At 42.6% G+C, this 18,879-nt stretch overlaps 1 protein-coding gene across 1 annotated transcript; it reads right to left on the reverse strand.

Annotated features, from left to right (window-relative positions):
• Positions 1-1,859: 1,859 nt before the first annotated feature.
• Positions 1,860-17,838, reverse strand: gnai1 (guanine nucleotide binding protein (G protein), alpha inhibiting activity polypeptide 1). The gene is made up of 8 exons (XM_054752802.1): positions 17,472-17,838; positions 8,836-8,878; positions 7,191-7,332; positions 5,153-5,310; positions 4,682-4,810; positions 3,164-3,293; positions 2,910-3,063; positions 1,860-2,564 (listed from the first exon to the last, which is right to left on the reverse strand). The coding sequence occupies exons 1-8, from the start codon at positions 17,587-17,589 to the stop codon at positions 2,374-2,376; spliced, it is 1,065 nt and encodes a 354-aa protein (XP_054608777.1). The 5' UTR covers positions 17,590-17,838; the 3' UTR covers positions 1,860-2,373.
• Between the last annotated feature and the right edge of the window lie 1,041 nt (positions 17,839-18,879).

The following is an 18,879-nucleotide window of genomic DNA, read 5'->3' on the forward strand; positions in this document are numbered from 1 at the left end:
TCTCACAGGCAGACCCCAGTCAGTCAGAGTCCACAATCTCACATACAGCTCAAGAATTGTGAGCACTGGGACCCCACAGGAGTGTGTGCTGAGTCCGCTCCTCTACACGCTCTTCACCTACGATTGCGTGGTGATCATCGACCCAAGAACAAGGGAAAAGGAGCCGCATAGACCCGTTTATTGATGAGACTGAGGTGGAGAGGGTGAAAACCTTCAAGTTCCTTGGCACACACATCAGCGAGGACCTCACCTGGTCTCACAACACCCAACAAATTCTGAAGAAGTCCCAAAGGAGACTGTACTTCCTGAGAAGACTGAGGAAATTTGGCATGTCCACCACAATCCTGAGTTGCTTCTACAGATGCACTATGGAAAGTGTCCTTACCGCCTCCATCACTGTTTGGTACGGTAACTGTACAACACGTGATAGGAAGGCACTCCAGCGGGTGATCAAGACCTCACAGAACATTGTTGGGGCAGCCCTCCCCTCACTGCAAGACATTTATAAATCTAGAGTCCTACGAAGAACACACAACCTCATCAAGGACAGCACACATCCACAACACTCATTATTCACACTCCTACCGTCAGGCAGACGCTACAGGAGTTTGAAGTCCAGGACCACAAGGCTGGCAAACAGCTTTTACCCACAGGCCATCAGGCTTCTCAACGAAGCACTCACACACGCCGCACGCAACACACACACACACTCATAGCACTTTATTTATTTATTTATTTATTTGTATTATTTATTTGTATTAATGTCTCTTCTGTTGTTGTTGCTTAATTTATTGGTATTTATGTTTTTGATGTTCTTATTCTTTTTCTTGTGTTTTCTTTCTTTTCTTGGGAGAATGAACAGAATAAGAATTTCATTGCATAGTAGAACTGCTGTTTTACCATGCATATGACAATAAAACTCTTGAATCTTGAATCTAAAGTTTAGTCCAAATGTCATTAAAGACCGGAGGTCTCAGGTTGTTAGGTCTACTCTAAGTCTTACACAAGATCCAAGTTTCAAGCAGGTCTTAAATCACTCGGTCCAAGTCCTAAGCAGGTTTTGGGGTATGTGGTGTCATTGTCAAGGTGGATCCAGGGTCATGTGGTCTAAATCTGAATCAGGTTGAAGGTCATTGGTGGATTATTCTTCATGCTCGTTTGAACAAAATAGCAAACACTTCATGGTAAGGCTTGTCTCTTCAAACTGTCCAGACCCGTCATGTCCGCACCCTTCAGCTGCTTTTGTGTGTGTGTGTGTGTGTGTGTGTGTGTGTGTGTGGGGGGGGGGATGATAACATCTCTTATCAACCCCCCGCCCCCACATGAGAAGGTGGCAGCAGAGAGCAGACAGTCAACAGAACAAAGACACCATTGCTTGTTTCTATTTACACCCCAGCCTGCAGACATGACTTATCAATGCAGCATAGACTCCTCCGTTGGGGAGACCGCTAGCTAGACCGTAGACCCCTCACCTCTGCTACCTAGACCGTAGACCCCTCACCTCTGCTACCTAGACCGTAGACCCCTCACCTCTGCTACCTAGACCACAGACCCCTCACCTCTGCTACCTAGACCGTAGACCCCTCACCTCTGCTACCTAGACCACAGACCCCTCAACTCTGCTACCTAGACCGTAGACCCCTCACCTCTGCTACCTAGACCACAGACCCCTCACCTCTGCTACCTAGACCACAGACCCCTCACCTCTGCTACCTAGACCACGGACCCTTCATCGCTGCTATGTAGACCATGGACCCTTCACGTCTGCTACCTAGACCCTTGGACTCTTCACCTCTGCTACCTAGACTGTGGACCTTTGGATCAAAAATCAATTTTGTAAAAAACAGAGACACAAAAGGTGACTTGTGTGTTTTTTATTATCAAAATCAGGGAGATGAGTTTACAAAGGTTCTCCGTGGAGAACAGTACACACGTGGGAAAGTAGTGCCGAGCTTCCGTGGCACAAACGTCCGCCATCTTCATTTGTGTTTGACATCTACGAGTCACGTCCACTTTGTTTGTGTTTCCCAAACACTCGGTGATGTTGAAAGGTCTGATACAAGGTTGATGTTATTTTACAGCCATTAAAAAGGGGAATTCCTGATCCAAATGGAACAATATTCATCTTGTTGTTGTGCTGCACGGGCGATGGCAAGAATGGAGGCGATGGAGGCTACACGCTCAGACCTCCTGTGCCGAGAGCGGGGACGCAGACGTGCGAAGGAGATTCAGAGAAGAGTCAGCAGGCAACACAACAAGCACGCAGGCCACCACCGCGCTCCAAATGATGGGTGGGGGCACAAAAACTCTGATCTTCTGCCGTTCCTTACCCAAAACCCCTGCTCCCAAAAATGTTGTTGTGCGCGTCAGCCCTCAGAAGAGGCCGCAGTCTTTCAGGTTGTTCTTGATGATGACGTCGGTGACGGCGTCGAAGACAAACTGCACGTTCTTGGTGTCGGTGGCGCAGGTGAAGTGAGTGTAAATCTCCTTGGTGTCCTTGCGCTTGTTCAGGTCCTCAAACTCGCACTGGATGTAGGCGGCCGCCTCCTCATACGTGTTTGAGCCTGGAAGTCATCGTCAAATATTATAAAAACAGACTTTTTTCCTTCCTAGTTTTGAATGTAGGAAGCAGTATTACAGTTCTGGGTTAAAACCTCTGATGGCCTATTAGCGTTTTGGGTTAAAACTGGCCGTTTTCCTTTGGCCTATTTTGCTGTCTAGTTGTGATAAAGAAACAAGCATTACCAGGCTGTTTTCCTTCGTAGTTATGAGCAGAGGAGGGAATAGTAATTTTGAATGGAGAAACAAGTATTACAATTTTGTGTTAAAACAGGCTGTTTTCCTTCCTAGTTCTGAAGCACTATCGAAGGGTGAAATTTAAGGATTAAGTTTTAAAATGAAAGTCTGACCTGCGTACTCCGGGTAGCAGATGGTGAGAGGACTCTTCTTGATCTTCTCCTCAAACAGGTCCTTCTTGTTGAGGAAGAGGATGATGGAAGTGTCCGTGAACCATTTGTTGTTGCAGATGCTGTCAAAGAGCTTCATGCTCTCGTGCATTCGGTTCTGAAGGAGAGGACGAATAATAAAACATTTTATTTAATGTTTGTTTTTTTTAATTAAGAATCCGACCTTCCCCAAGACACCTGCGTCCCAAACTACTCACCATCTCCTCGTCCTCGGCCAGCACCAGATCGTAGTCGCTGAGGGCCACGCAGAAGATGATGGCGGTCACGCCCTCAAAGCAGTGGATCCACTTCTTACGCTCGGAACGCTGGCCGCCAACGTCAAACATCCTGGAAGGACAGCACACTTAGACAGGTGGCGCTATGACCCATAAGATTACATTTTAGCCAATCACAAGCCCAAAGAAAGTCACTTTGGGAAAAGGCAGTGGTCAGTCTTTCTTATGGAGTTCATATAATACAAAATATAACACATATTGATTGCTAAGACAGAATTACGATAAAATATATTTATATAAAACCATCATAAGACATAATAAGGACAATTGAAAAAATCTAATTAGTAAAAGTATCTACTGTAAAATACTTACAATAAAACAAAAACAATGATTAAAATAAAAATAAGACAAAATACAACACATATACCGGCAGGTACCTTTCCTGACAGAATTATAATAAAATAATAATAATGAAATCAAAAAACACATTTTTTTAAAGTATCTCCTACAGGGGTGTCCAAACTTTTTCCAGCGAGGGCCACATACTGAAAAATGAAAGGATGCAATATTATGGAATATGCTAAAAAGGTATATTATATGTAGATTTTGAGATATATGTGAAAAAGTGTATTTTTTTTAAATACCCCCCCCCCCCCCCCCCATTTTGCTGTTGTTTTTTTTTAATTTTCCAAATATTTCAAATTTCCTCTCTTTGTCAATTGCAATATTCTAACATACTGCCATAATATTTTGACTATATTGTCATAATATTACAACTTTTCCCCCAACCTAATTTTTCCAAAAATGACAACATTACTTTGCATATTTTTATAACACACAACAAAAAAATAAACATTTTTTCTTTCATATTTCAACTTCATGCTACTACAATGCTGTCATTTCCCCTCCTATTTCTGTTTTTAAAAACTTATTGCACTTCAAGTACTTCAACTTTCTTTTGATAATTATGACTTTATTCCCATAATATTTTGACTTTATTCTGGTAACATTTTAACTTTTCCCGCAACCCAATTTTTAAATTCAACTTCAATCTTTGTTTCTCATGATATTATGACTTTAAAAAACAGTCTTCTTTCTTGTAGCTTTATGCTACGAAAATGATGTAATTATTCCTCATAATATCAGGGCGTTATTGTTTTCTTTTTAAGTTTTCTTGTTACATTGTGTTTTTAGAATGTGCTGTGGGCTGCAAATGGCCCCTGGGCCACACTTTGGACACCCCTGACTTACCACATACTGTAATAATACTTCTACTTATAAAATAAATGTTTTGCCAACAATAGCAAAGCGGATGATGCTCGTAAAATGCATCTACACTAACATCATCTCCTGGCCTCCCGCTCCCCACTTCCTGCTTGCGCTCAGTAAATAACCACGAGTGAGTCATCAAGCGTCCTTAATTGTGTCGACGCTGGCACACGACGGGGCTTTTCTGAGTCACCGTCAGGAAATGGATGACACGTTGAAGATGGCGCTCACTTGAAGTGCAGGTCTTTGAAGGTGAAGTGTGTCTCCACGATGCCCGTGGTTTTGACACGGGTCCTCAGCACGTCCTGCTGTGTGGGGATGTAGGTTCCCTGCGAGATCCGGTCCAGGTCGTTCAGGTAGCTGGCGGGACAGGAGCAAAGGGTGAGTTCATGCTGGGATTTGAGCTCTTTGAGGTCAGGTCTTTCAACAAGAAAAGCGTCTCTCTCATGACTTCAAGCTGCTGTTGTTGGTTGTGCAACAGGCGTGCTAATACGCGCAAGGAAAACAAACAACCCAAAGCACGGCACACAGACGCTGCTTTGTTATCAGCTGCCTCACACTTGCACAACATCCCTGACAGCCACGCTGGAATCTTCTCCTTGTGGAACATCGGAGATAAAAGTCTGGTTTATGTGGGTCCCGTCGTGACGCTTCACGCTGTACCTAATGAAGTGGCAGGCTGGTGCACGGGAATTGACTCACTAGGCGGCCGAGTCGTTGAGCTGGTACTCCCGGGAGCGGCTGAAGCACGCCTGGACACCGCCGTCCCTCCACAGCCGCTTGATGACGCCCGCCAGCTCGGCGGTCATGAAGCCCTCCTCGGCTGAACCCGCCAGCACGAACAGCTGCCGCGCGTCATCCTGTCGGAAAGCATGGTCCGTCAGGGCTCTTCATCAGTTCATATCATTAAAAAATCAAATCAAGGAAAACAGGAAGGAAAACAGCCGCTTTTAACCCGAAACTCTAAAACTCATTCCTCTGTTCAAAAGTAGGAAGGACAACAAGCTGTTTTAACCTGAAATACTAATATGACTTTAACTTGGAAGAAAAACAGCCAATTTGATACTCTCCTCCATTAATTACCAGGATGGAAAGCAGGCTGGTTGAACCCCAAATGCTAATAGTTCTTCCTCTATTCAAAACTAGGAAGGAAAGCCTGTTTTTTACACAAACTTCGAACACTCCTTCTGTTCATATCTACCGAAAGTCTATCGCTTGTTCTTATATTCAAAACTAGGAAGGAAAACAGCCAGTTTTAACCCACAATTTTAATAGTTCCTCCTCCATTCATAACTAGTAAGTAAAACAGCCTGTCAATAATCCTTTCTCTATTCATACATACATACATCCGGTTTTAGCCCGAAACTCTAAAACTCATTCCTCTGTTCAACAGTAGGAAGGAAAACGGGCTGTTTTAACCCCAAACGCTAACATGTCTTCCTTGATTCAAAACTAGGAGGAAAAACAGACAATTTTATACTCTTTCCTCCATTCATAAGCAGAAAGGAAAACAGCAGGTTTTAACCCAAAACGCTGAAACTTATTCCTTTTTTGATAAGTAGGATGGAAAACAGGTTGTTTTAACCCAAAATGCTTCTTAATTCAAAACTAGGAAGAAAAACAGCCAATTTTATACTCTGCTGCTTGAACACAAAACTCTAATACGCCTTCCTCTATTCAAATCTAGGAAGCAAAACGACCATTTTTCACCCGAAACTCTAAAATGCATTCCTTTGTTCAAAAGTATGGAGAAAATCAACCTGTTTTTCGAATACTCCTTCTGTTCATATCTAAGAGGAAAAACAGCCTGTTTAAAGCCGAAACTCTAATTCTCATTCATATATTCAAAACCAGGAAGGAAAACAGCCAGTTTTAACCCAAATTTGTAATAGTTCTTTCTTCATTCATAACTAGTAAGGAAAACAACCTGTTAATTCAAGATTCAAGATTCAAGAGTTTTATTGTCATGTGCACAGTAAAACAGCAGTTATACTATGCAATGAAATTCTTATTCTGTTCATTCTCCCAAGAAAAGAAAGAAAACACAAGAAAAAGAATAAGAACATAAGAAACATAAATACCAATAAATTAAGCAACAACAACAGAAGAGACATTATATTACATTATACGCCTTCCTCTATTCAAAACCAGGAAGAAAAACGACCGTTTTTCACCCAAAACTGTAAAATACATTCCTTTGTTCAAAGGTATGGAGAAAAACAGACAATTTTATTCATAACCAGGTAGGAAAACAGGCTGTTTGAACCCGAAACGCTAACGTGCCATCCTCCATTCAAAACTAGGAAGGAAAACAGCCCGTTTTTACACAAACTTCCAACAGTCCTTCCTCCATTCATATCTAGGAAGGACAACAGCTTGTCGGAAAGCAGCATCCACCAGCACTCTTCATTAATAATCGTAATAAAATAAAATAGATAAAGCAGTATGCAGCAGCTTTATCTACCTCGGCATGCGCTATAAAATGCAATGCAATCAGTGCTGGTGCAGCATTATAGCCATGACCACACTGGTTGTGTTGTACTTGTTCATAAATGAGCATGTTTCCATCCTTTCCGCTTTCTCATGTACTCCAAATAATGTTATGGCACTTTATCATACAACTTATTTGCAGGTACCTTTCAAGATACATGAAAATAAATAATAAAATGACGAAAATTAATGGTTTATTTTTGCAATTGATGGCAAAAGTCCCCGCCCCCCGTGTGTGAGCGGAACTCACGGCTCGGGCGGTGTCTCCAAAGTCAATCTTGAGGCGTCCCATGGCTCTGATGATGGCGATGATGGACTGGATGGTGTTGCTGTACACCACCGCCTTGTACTGCTTGCACTCCTCCTCAGAGTAGCCTGCCTCGTGGATGATCCTGTCGGGAGAAGGCGGCATAAAATCAAATAAAAAATAAAAATAAAAAAAAAACTGTTAGCAGTTTTCCTCGTTCCCCTCCATGACCTTCTCCAATGACTCGCTTTCGCCACGGTTTTGCTCGTGGAGTTTATTTTAGGCGTGTGACCTCACAGATCTTTCTAGTCTTCCCTGCAGGTTCTTTAGGGGAACCGCCGCACAAAATCCTCCTTTTTTATTTGGACCAATGTGGAGAAGGAGCGTAAAATTGCATCTTCTGCACCGAGAGCCATGAGGTAGAACGTTTCTGACTATTTTCAGCATGTCCCTCCTACCTCAACCTGGAAAGCAAAGCTATCGAACGCAGCACTGAAACCGCTGTAATACACCTACAGGCTGTGACACCTATGGCGCTATAACTTGTAACCATTATGTCAGAAATTAAGTTTTGGCCGAAAAAAAAGTCATGAACAGAAAAAAAGGGATAAAGTTGGCCCAAAAATACATATAGAATATAGAAACGGGCAGATTTTTTTAAAATTATATGTATTATTATATTTATTATGATTTTTATTATATTATTTAATAAATAAATGTATAAATACTCATATTTTTTACTCTGATTTATTACACCTGTATTATTTCTAGCATACAGATATATACACCAACTTATTTAACTTGTTCATTTATTACACCAGTATTATTATCATCACACACATATCACACACGTTTAAAACCTTATTTTAGCGGTTATTTATGACACACACAAAACTGATTTTACTTCTTATATAATGGACTACGATTTATTACACTACACACATTTGTGTAGAATATACGTCATTTTTTATTTTTTTAATTTAGCTTTTATTCATCTTTGGGGGTTTTTATTGCAAAATTGACATGCAAAACTTGATTTCTTGGGGGGAGAATCTCCAGCCAGGATTCACAGTTAAGATAGAATAATACAAATTTAAATAACTAGTATTTTATTAGAATTTTTTTTTAAAATCATGATTAAAATTTACTATAATATTAATTGAGTTACTATAATAATTATTTGATTACTCTACATTTTTTAATAATTATTTAAATGTAGTATATATTAATTAATTTATAATAATTATTTTATTACTATAATTTTGTAATAATTATCTATGTTTAATATTATTTAATTTACTATAATTATTAGGGTGTACCCCACCTCTCCCCAAAGTCAGCTGGGATAGGCTCCAGCATACCCCCACGACCCTGGTGAGGACAAGTGGTATAGAAAATGGATGGACGGATGGGTACTATCATTTTAAAATCATTATTTAAATGTGCTATAACATGAACACGTTTACTTTCATTTGTATTATTCTATCTTAAGCCTGGCTGAAGATTTTCGTCCCCGTCAAGAGAGAAAAAAAAAATCTATACAGTATATATATATATATATATGTATATATATATATATATATATATATATATATATATATATATGATTATGTCAGAGTTGTTGTGGGCGTGTCCTTGGCCAACTCACTTCATCTGCTTGACGATGGTGCTCTTTCCCGACTCACCAGCGCCTGCAAGAGAAGATGGACAAATGGCAGAGCTTTACGACTGCACGTAAATATTTCAACAGGCCTTGTCGCTCTCATATTGGGAGGGGAGGGGGATTGGCGTGTTTAACCCTTGCATGGCTGCGAGGCTTGAAAGTGCGACGGCGGAGGCGCGAGGCCGGTGGAAAAAAAAGGCTGCGCTGCGCCACCAGCCCGTCAGATGACTGCTCGTCCTGTTTGGCGCCAGTAAATCTCATGTTGTGTTTGGAAGGCCTCGTGTAATCTGCCGTGACCGGCAACTTTCCGTGATCACGAACTAAAATGAGCCTCGCAGTGAAGATCCTGACACCGCTTTGCTTGCCTCGGCCGCTGAGAGAAAAAAAAGGAAGTAAAATTTTATCACAAAGCATGTTGTGATAGAAACAGCCTCGATACTTCCTTCATGCTCAACAAAAAGGCCTTCCTTGTTCCTTGCAAAGTACAGTATATGACCCCGCATCTTGGCAAATGTCTAACTTTAAAAAAATATATGAGCGGGAAATCCCAGCCAATCATGCTTTTTTTCTACGAACACAGATTTCACAGAAAACACACGTCAGTCACACAAATATAAAAATATGTGATAATAGAGTGTCAAATGGACAGCTTAATCATACAGCCTGACTGACGACCAGGCTAAAGGCTAAACCGTGACTCCTATTCCATCTGTTCTCCTATCCGTCATCTTGCATTGTCATTCATTAGTGGTGATAACCTGTACATTTTATCATTCAAAATGCGTTTAATAAGTCTTTGTCTTTGGCATTTTTAGGGGTGTGTCCACTGTCCATGGTGGTTTTGGAAGGTAACACCATGTAACCCCCGTGTACATCGGGGATCCACTGTATAGTATGTTGTTCTAATTTCCATTGCATTTTAAATCTCAACCTCATGGAAAAAACAAAATCAGAGAAAAATATATTGTTGCTGTCCAATGAAAACGTTCAAGCTAATGACGTCAGGTAAACATTTTTTTTTAATCAAAAAAACAGCTATAGGTTACACGTGTTTCCAAAAATATCACCATGACATTTGGACAAAAAAAAAATCCCAAACCTCCTAAAAAATAATAATTACTTTTTTCCATCCATCCATCCATCCATTTTCTATACCGCTTCTCTTCTTTTATAATTTATGTTCTTTGTCACGTAAAATAAATAAAAAAATCATTACACAGCAACAGTACACATTTTGAAAATAAAAAAATGTGTATTTTTGTTCGAGAAAAAGATTATTATTTTTTTAATGTGAAATTATCTCTATTTAAAAGTAACAATTATTATTATTATTACTTTTCTTAAAAAAAGAAAACAAATTAAATAGAGATAATAGATAATAAAAAAATATTTTTCTTACAAAAAATGACCTCCATTTTTATTAGTTTAGTATTATTAGTTTTGTGTCTGTGTAGGCTCTCAGTCGTACAGGAGTTGTCCAACGAGGGAAAGGCTTCTTGAGACGTCATCTGTACTTCTGTGAAGAAGGTGTCGGACGTTTCGCTCCTCATCCGAAGAGCTTCGTCAGCGAACTAACAAGTGCTGGTAGCCTAGGCCTTAAATACAGTAAGAGTGGGCGGAATTGGTGTGCCAACACCCTCCTCCTATTGGTTCCTTACACTAAGCCGGTGGAGTTGAGGTCTAATCCTCTCCTGCCATTAGCACCTCCGATCAAAGGGAAGTGTAGCTCCCTGTAGTTGGGTATGAACTACTCTGATACTGGCTCGTTAGCATCTATCTCTTAGGGGAGTCCCGCCACCCTACGAAGAAAACAAATTTTAGCCGCTTGTATCCGCGATCTCGTTCTTTCGGTCACGACCCAAAGCTCATGACCATAAGTGAGGGTGGGAACATAGATCAAACAGCAAATTGAGAGCTTTGCCTTCCGGCTCAGCTCTCTCTTCACCACGTCATTCCCAACCCGGAGGGAGCAATTTTTCATGCAATGTTGAAGAGACGTGTCAGCCAAGACAGTCCCCCAACATCCAGAGCCTTGTGGAATTCAGGGCGAAACTCGTCCACCCCCGGAGCTTTGCCACTGGGGAGCGTTTTGACTACCCCAGATACCTCAGCCACGGTGATGGAACTGTCCGCGTTCGTGTCCTCAGCCTCTGCTTCCTCAATGGAAGGTATGTCAGTGGGATTGAGAAGTATTCCTTCCACCGCCCAACTATATCCTCAGTCGAGGTCAACAGGCCCCCGTCCCCACTGTAAACAGTGTGGACCGGGCACTGCTTCCCCTTTCTGAGGCGCCGGACGGTTTGCCAGAACCTCTTCGAGACCGACCGAAAGTCGTGTTCCATGGCCTCACCGAACTCCTCCCACACCCGAGTTTTTGCCTCGACCACCGCCGAAGCCGCATGCCGCTTGGCCTGCCGGTACCTATCAGCTGCTTCAGGAGTCCCACAAGCCATCTATGCTTGATAGGACTCCTTCTCCAGCTTGACGGCAGCCCTGACTTTTGGTGTCCACCATCGGGTTCGGGGCTTGCCGCCACGACTGGAACCAACCACCTTCCAGCCGCAGCTCCGATCGGCTGCCTCAGCAATGGAGGCACGGAATAGAGCCCATTCGGACTCACTATCCTCGTCCTCCCCGGGGATGCAGGCGAAGCTCTGATGGAGGTGAGAGCTGAAGACTCGACGAACAGAAGACTGTGCCAAACGTTCCCAGCACACCCTCACTACACGTTTGGGTCTCCCGGGTCTGTCTGGCATCCTCCCCCGCCATCTAATCCAACTCATCACCAGGTGGTGATCAGTTGACAGCTCAGCCCCTGTCTTTAGCCGCGTGTCCAGAACATGCGGACACAGGTCTGATGATACGACTACAAAATCGATCATAGACGTGCGGCCTAGGGTGTCCTAGGGACTCCAACACAGAGGCACCAAGCCGGGGGGCTATTAATAAGCCCACACCAGCTCGCCGCCTCTCCCCAGCAGCAATTCCAGAGTAGAAACAAGGTCCAGCCCCTCTCAAGGAGTTTGGATCCAGAACCCAAACTGAGGGTCGAGGTGAGTCCGACTATATCTAGTTGGAATGTCTCAACCTCTCTCACAAATTCGGGCTCCTTCCCTGCCAGAGAAGTCACATTCCATGTCCCAAGAACCAGATTTGGCTGCCGAAGACCAGGTTGCCTAGGCGTCCGCCCTCGACCGCCACCCAAAGCACAATGCACCGGACCCTTATGCTTGCCCCCACAGGTGGTGGGTCTACGGGGGGGGAGATCCCATGTGGCTTGTTCGGGCTGAGCCCGGCCGGGCCCCACGGGTGAGAGCCCGACCACCAGGCGCTCGCCTGCGAGCCTCTCCCCCAGGGCTGGCTCCAGGGTGAGGGCCCGGTATCCCACGTCCGGGCGAGGTGCGGTCTCTCCTCGTGTGTTTCTTCATAAAGGTCTTCTGAATCACTCTTGGTCTCGCCCGTCACCCAGGACCTGTTTGCCTTGGGAGACCCTACCAGGGGCATATAGCTCCAGACAACATAGCTCCTAGGATCACTTGGGCACACAAACCCCTCCACCACGGTAAGGTGGTGATTCACGGAGGGGTATTTTCTTTTATTTTAAAAAAAATATATATCTTTTTACATTGAGAAATTTTAACAAAATATAAACTATTTCTGTAAACTAATATAAAACAAATACAGTATAATATAAACAAATACAAAGTATTTAAAAATAGAATTATTATTAGTTTTCTTGAAAAGAGAGAGAAAAAAGTTCTTAAATGGAGATAATAGAAGAAATATTTTTCTTACAAACAGAAAAAAAGAAAAATATTTTTCATGTAAAATGATCTCCGTTAAAAAAAATATTTGTAGTTTTCTTGAAAAGAGAAAAAAAATATCTTAAAAATTGAATTTTACAAAATATTTTCACAAATTTCAGAAAATATGCAGTTGCTTTACATTTTTGCTGTTGCTGTCCAATGAAAAACATTAGATTTTTTTATGCTATGCGAGAAAGAACAAAAACATGCTTTAAGACAAAAACAAAAGAAGTCACAAAACTGTGGAGATAATATAAAGATATTGTTCAGATGAGTTTTTCATCAATGTGTGTTTGTTATTTGCCTGTGAAAAGACGGGTGAGCAGATGACATGGTGAGCAAAGCCGTGCTGCAGTAAAGAGTGACTTCGCTGCTTGTGCGCTGGTAGCCTCGCTGACTCCATGAGGGCGTGCATCCAGGCCCTAACCACTCCTGGTGGTTTTGCAGCTTTGAGGCTGACGCGGCGCTTCGGGCCCCACGTGGTGCCGTTCATGCGGAGTCACGTTACGTATCCCTCGACTTTAATATGAAAAAAAAAACAACAAAAAACAAACCCCACGGCAGCTTCTGCTTCATTGCTTCTAAAATTAGCCACCCATTTTCATGTGAGTCATGTCTCTTCCATATGCTGTCTTCTGACTCGTCTACCTTGCTTCCTCTCCCTGGCCCAATTTTTAACATGACTCATCCACACATGCGGGAGCCTCAGAAAATGGAACTGCGCAATATTTTTTTTCAAGCCGATAAAGATAACTGATCACTTTTTATTTTTAGTTTTAATGTAGATGTGTAGTGGAAGTGTAGTTTGGAGGTGACTCAAGGAGGACTCAAACAAAGTTGGATTTGACAAACTGCACCTGTTGAGTTGTCGTCGTCAAATATCACTGACATCACTATTATTAATAAAACATACAAAAAGAAACAGCGGCGGCTCAGAAGTACAAAGCGTGGTTGCAAGGCCTTTACTAGCCGACAAAAGCCCGTATCTTCAATGAAGTTAAATGGCTGGTCATCCAGCGCCATCATGTCCACCATGAAATCACAGATCGCTCTAGCCCTCTGGTTGCCTATGGCACATATTTTGCATTTTCTAAATGCCACAGAAATAGGAACAAGCCCCGGGCGATGGTAGCGATGCTGGCGTTTCAGGAAGCTGATAAGGCTTGATGTGTTGAAGCGCCATCGTTCCTCCCCCAATTTTGGTGGGAATTTAGCCCATCATCCACAATCCTTATGTGAGACATGAACACACACGTCTTTCTGTTTTAGGCCTGTTCTAAAGATACAAAAACAGATCAAATGAAACAGCTAAGAATGCCGAAAAAACTTATGAAGAAACCAAGAAGTTCCCAAAATTCTATTCCATGACGTGCATTAATTAGCTGCCTCGTTGTCATCTGTTTTCATATCTTTAGAAGGCGCAGAAGAGAGAAAGACACGCGTGTCCGTGACTGTGAACGCGCCCATAAGGCAAAGCGTAAGAATGTTAGTGTGTGAACCGAGACACGGCCTATTTCTGCACGGCAATGTGAACAGCGGGATAATTGGAAGACTGCGGTGACGAGAGCCAAATAAAGACAAAAGAGTCAAAGAGCCCAGAGCGCCAGCTGGCTCACAGGGACGCGTTCGCGTGCCCTTTTCCTGTGACCATCACAGACTTGGAAGGACGTGTAGCCAAGTTTTTAATGATGTTCATTTTAGGATGGTCCATATTTTTTTTTAAACTGATGCAATTGCCTTGAAGGACTATTTGACAATCAATAAAGTACTTGAGCTTGAATCAGCAGCACCCCTCATGGTTGCAGCCTGGTACTGCACTCCATTTGGCCTCCATTGCTTGACGAGGCAAAAAAAATCTATAATACTGCAATATAATAATAATAATAATAATAATAATAATAGCACACTCTGCTGTTTTTAAGGGCCAACTGCAAACAATTTAGGTCAAAGATCCTCTATATGAGAAGAGCGCTCTGCTGTTTTTAGGGATTTACTGCATAAGCACTAGTCAGTAATCCTCTATATATGTGACAGGAGGGCTCTGCTGTTTTTGAGGACCTACTGCAAAAATGCTGGCCAAAAAGTTTCTATATGGGAGGAGCGCTCTGCTGTTTTTAGTAATTCACTGCAAAAACACTAGTGGATAATCCTTTACATATGTGACAGAAGGGCTCTGCTGTTTTTGAAGACCTACTGTCAAAAATGCTCATAAAAGATCCTCTATATGACAGGAGTGTTCTGCTGTTTTTAGGGATTTACGGCACTAGTCAGTAATCCTCTACATATGTGACAGGAAGGCTCTGCTGTTTTTGAGGACCTACTGTAAAAATGCCAGCCAAAGATCCTCCAAACGGCAGGAGCGTGCAGCTGTTTTTAAGGACCGACTACAAAAATGGGAGTCAAAGATTCTCTATGACAGCAGCGCTCTGCTGTTTTTGAGGACCTTGTTTGAAGAGGCAAAACAATCAATAACATTGATTATAATGAGTGATATCACTGATGGTACGGCATCTAATCAACCCACTCTGCTTGGTAGCCAAAATATCTTTTTCCTCAACTACCTTGTACATTTTTAATGCGGGGCTTGTCATCTTACACCCCCTCCCGCCTTCTTTCTAGGCTTTCTCTTAGCAGGCGGGCCTCACCTCACCTAAAGCAGTAACCTGAAGAGGCCTCTGCGTTACCTGGTTACCGCAGCGGACGGGATCAAACACGGCCGGCCTACGAGAAGAGGCGAGGGCGAGGCGAGGCGACCTGGCACGCTGCTATCATAACCAGAGCGGCAACGCAAACAGAGATGCCGCGTGATGAGCTCATGAAAACCTTTCCAACAAGCATGTGCGAAACTCGCCGAGGGCAAGCAGCGACTGGCCTCCGAGCACCTGCGGAATGTCAACTACCTGCAAAATATGAAGTCATAATAAGGGGATCGTCTTCCTTGTTATTGATATTAGATGAAATGGCAACCCGCATGCTGCACTGCTGTGTTCATGTCAACATTTGCTGAAGGTGGACGGAAAAGTTTCTCTCCTGTGCTCTTTATTTACAAGCATAACAACGTTTGTGAAAAGGATCCACACCAAATAAACAATATGTGATTTGGTAAACAAATGATTGGGTACAAATGCTCATCATCTACGGGATTTATGTTTGGCACAGGCGGGCAAAAGGAGGCTAAAAAAAGGGACCTGACTTGGGCGCTGGCAAGCCTTTTGGCAGCATTCTACAGCGCAGCAGACAAGAGGAAGCCGCCATTGTTGAGGGACACAAATGATTCCCAGAGGTGGCTCTACCAGCACAAAGCCATCTGAGAGGGATGGAATGAGCATGTGCAGGAATGCAGAAGTTGTACGCCATGGCACGGCAACTCAATTGTTCTTCTCGAAAACCACTAGCAAAGTCCTGCCAAGGGCCAGTTTGTTTTTTATTTTATTGGCCCCTGAATAAGATCTATTATGAACATATTACACACATTTGCTTTGTCACCTTCAACACAAAGCTAAGATGTGGATGTTTTCTTCAGACAAGTTTAGCATATTTTGACCTACATTGTACATTTTTCAGCATCTTTAACCTACTAAATGTATCCAGGTGACCACCCCCACCCTTCTACATTCATGCATGCGTTCCTCTGTGGAAAAAAAATTCAGACACCCCTGATTTACATGACAGGAAAGTGCAAAAATGCTCGTCAAAGATCCTATATACGACAGCAGCACTCGGCTGTTTTTAAGTTATCGCTGCAGAAATACTAGTCAAAGATCCTCCATGTGACAGGAGCGCGTGGCTGTTTTTAAGTTAACGCTGAAGAAATGCTGGTCAAAGATCATCTATATGACAGGAGCACTCTGCTGTTTTTAGGAATTGACTGCAAAAACAAGTAAAAATCCTCCATATATGCGACAGGAATCTCTGCTGTTTTTGAGGACCAACTGTAAAGAATGCTAGTCAAAGATCTTCTATATGACAAGAGCAGTCAGCTGTTTCTAAGGCCAAATATCTCTCTATATGACAGAAGCGTTCTGCTGCTTTTGAGGGCCATCAAAGATCCTCTATGTGATAAGATCGCTCTGATGTTTTTAGGCATTTACTGCAAAAATGCTAGTCAATAATCCTCTATAGTGTATATGTGATAAGAGAACTCTGCTGTTTTTGAAGACCTATTGCAAAAAAAATGCTAGTCTAATATCCTCCAAAAGACAGTAGCACTTTGCTGTTTTTAAGGACCGACTGCAAAAATGCTGACCAAAAATCCTCTATATGAGAGAAGCACTCACCTGTTTTTGAGGAACTGCTGCAAGAATGCTAGTCTCTATATACTGTATGTGACCAACTGCAAAAAATGCATGCCAAAGATCCTCTGTATGAGAGGAGCGCTCTTCTGTTATTAGTAATTTACTGCAAAAACGCAAATCGATAATTCTTCACATATGTGACACAAGGGTTCTGCTGTTTTTGAAGACCTACTGTAAAAAAAAAAAAAAAACGTTCGTCAAAAATCCTCTATATGACAGGAGTGCTTTGTCGTTAGTGGCTGTCTAGTTTTGAACTGAAGTGGTGGGCCGGCATGATGTCATTAATGAACCACATTTGGCCCAGGGGCCGCCACTTGACTAACCTCTTCTTCGAGAGTAAAAGCAACTTTTCGTGGAAACATTGCCTTCAAAATTGATGAAGAACGGAAGTTAGCAGTGACTCAGAATAAAAATGCCATTAAAATAACAAAAATGCAGCCCTCGACGTGGCTGTGAAATGAGGGCGTAGCTCGCCAGCCTCGCCGCCGCCCACCGACCCACTCCCACCGGCCTTACTTACCCAGCAGCAGCAGCTTGACCTCCCGGGCCGCCTTCTCTCCGTCGTCCCGCAGGTTCCTGTCTATCATCTTGCTCCGCTCCACCGCCGCCTTGTCCTCGGTACTCAGCGTGCAGCCCATCCTGGCCAGCTGGTGTCAAAATGTCCTCGCTAACACATCCACTGCTGGCAATGTTCTACCACCCAACACACACACACACACACACTTTTCAACAAACGCCTCACACGCTCGTTGTCTTGTTGTTGTTGTTTTTAACCGAAAAGTGTCTTTTCTCGTCCCGCGGAGATGCTTATGTGCTCGTATCCGAGATGGAGATCATTAGACAGGGGAAAGATCCGCTCTCGCCTCCATCCGTTGCGGTTGCAGCTTGAAATGTGAGCGCTGAACAAGCTAAAGCTTGTGTTCAGCAAAGGGAAATACACACACTTCCGCAGTACGTCAGAGTAAAACCATTCAAACAATATCACCGCATTTTTTGTGTAATATACAACAACGTTTTTGTCAATTTGACGTTTTGGGGACGTTTCACAACTGTTTTCCTCAACTACTGAGCTTGACAATAGACTGCCAGGTTCAGAGTCACATTAGCTTTTCTTATTTTGAAGCCACGTGGCCAAGGCTGTTTAAACCGGCGAAAGCCTATACCTTTACTTTGACGCTACCATTAATGATACAAATATCAGTAATACATATTGTATTAATAATTATAAACAACGATCTGAATTAAATTTAAATGGAACAAAAAGCTAATAGTATTTTTTTACGCATGCTCAAAGTGAATTATGGCATACTTCTATTAGAGTTCTTAAATACGTGACACTTTCCATTTTGTGGCAATGGCACATGAATAAATAAAAATGTAATAAAAATAACAGGCTATTATGTCCAGTAGGGTTCCTTAACCGTGACCGTGGTTGACACGTTGAGCCCTACTTGTCCATTGTTTGTGCTTTCAATAATTTACACAAGTTATTCACAAAGTCGAGAGCGCGTCTCCAAAGTCAACAGGGTGTCCAAAGGTTGTTGGGTTTTTGTTTTTTTTTTATCCCCACAACAATTCCCAGAAAGAAAATCAGTGTGTGTGCTTTCTGTTTGGGTGTGCATGAAAAGCAGTGCAGGAACTCCAGTGCTTGTGTGTGCCTTATTGCAACGTGTTGGAAGTCAAATATTTTCAATGTATTGGAACATACAGTATGATTCACCAGCAGCGTGACACAACACCGCATCCTGTCCTGAACGCGCTCCCTGATGGGCTGGTTTGAATTGCAAGAACACACTCATAGCTTGTCTCAACCACAATAAGCATGAGTTGAAGGTTTCATGAGCTCCCGTGGAAGCCAAATGACGGTTTTACAGGTTTTTCATCATAAAAACTTGTTTTATGAGTAGTACAGTAATGAGCCACGAAAT

This window comes from Dunckerocampus dactyliophorus, chromosome 15 (assembly GCF_027744805.1).
Source record: "Dunckerocampus dactyliophorus isolate RoL2022-P2 chromosome 15, RoL_Ddac_1.1, whole genome shotgun sequence".
Taxonomy (NCBI): Eukaryota; Metazoa; Chordata; class Actinopteri; order Syngnathiformes; family Syngnathidae; genus Dunckerocampus; species Dunckerocampus dactyliophorus.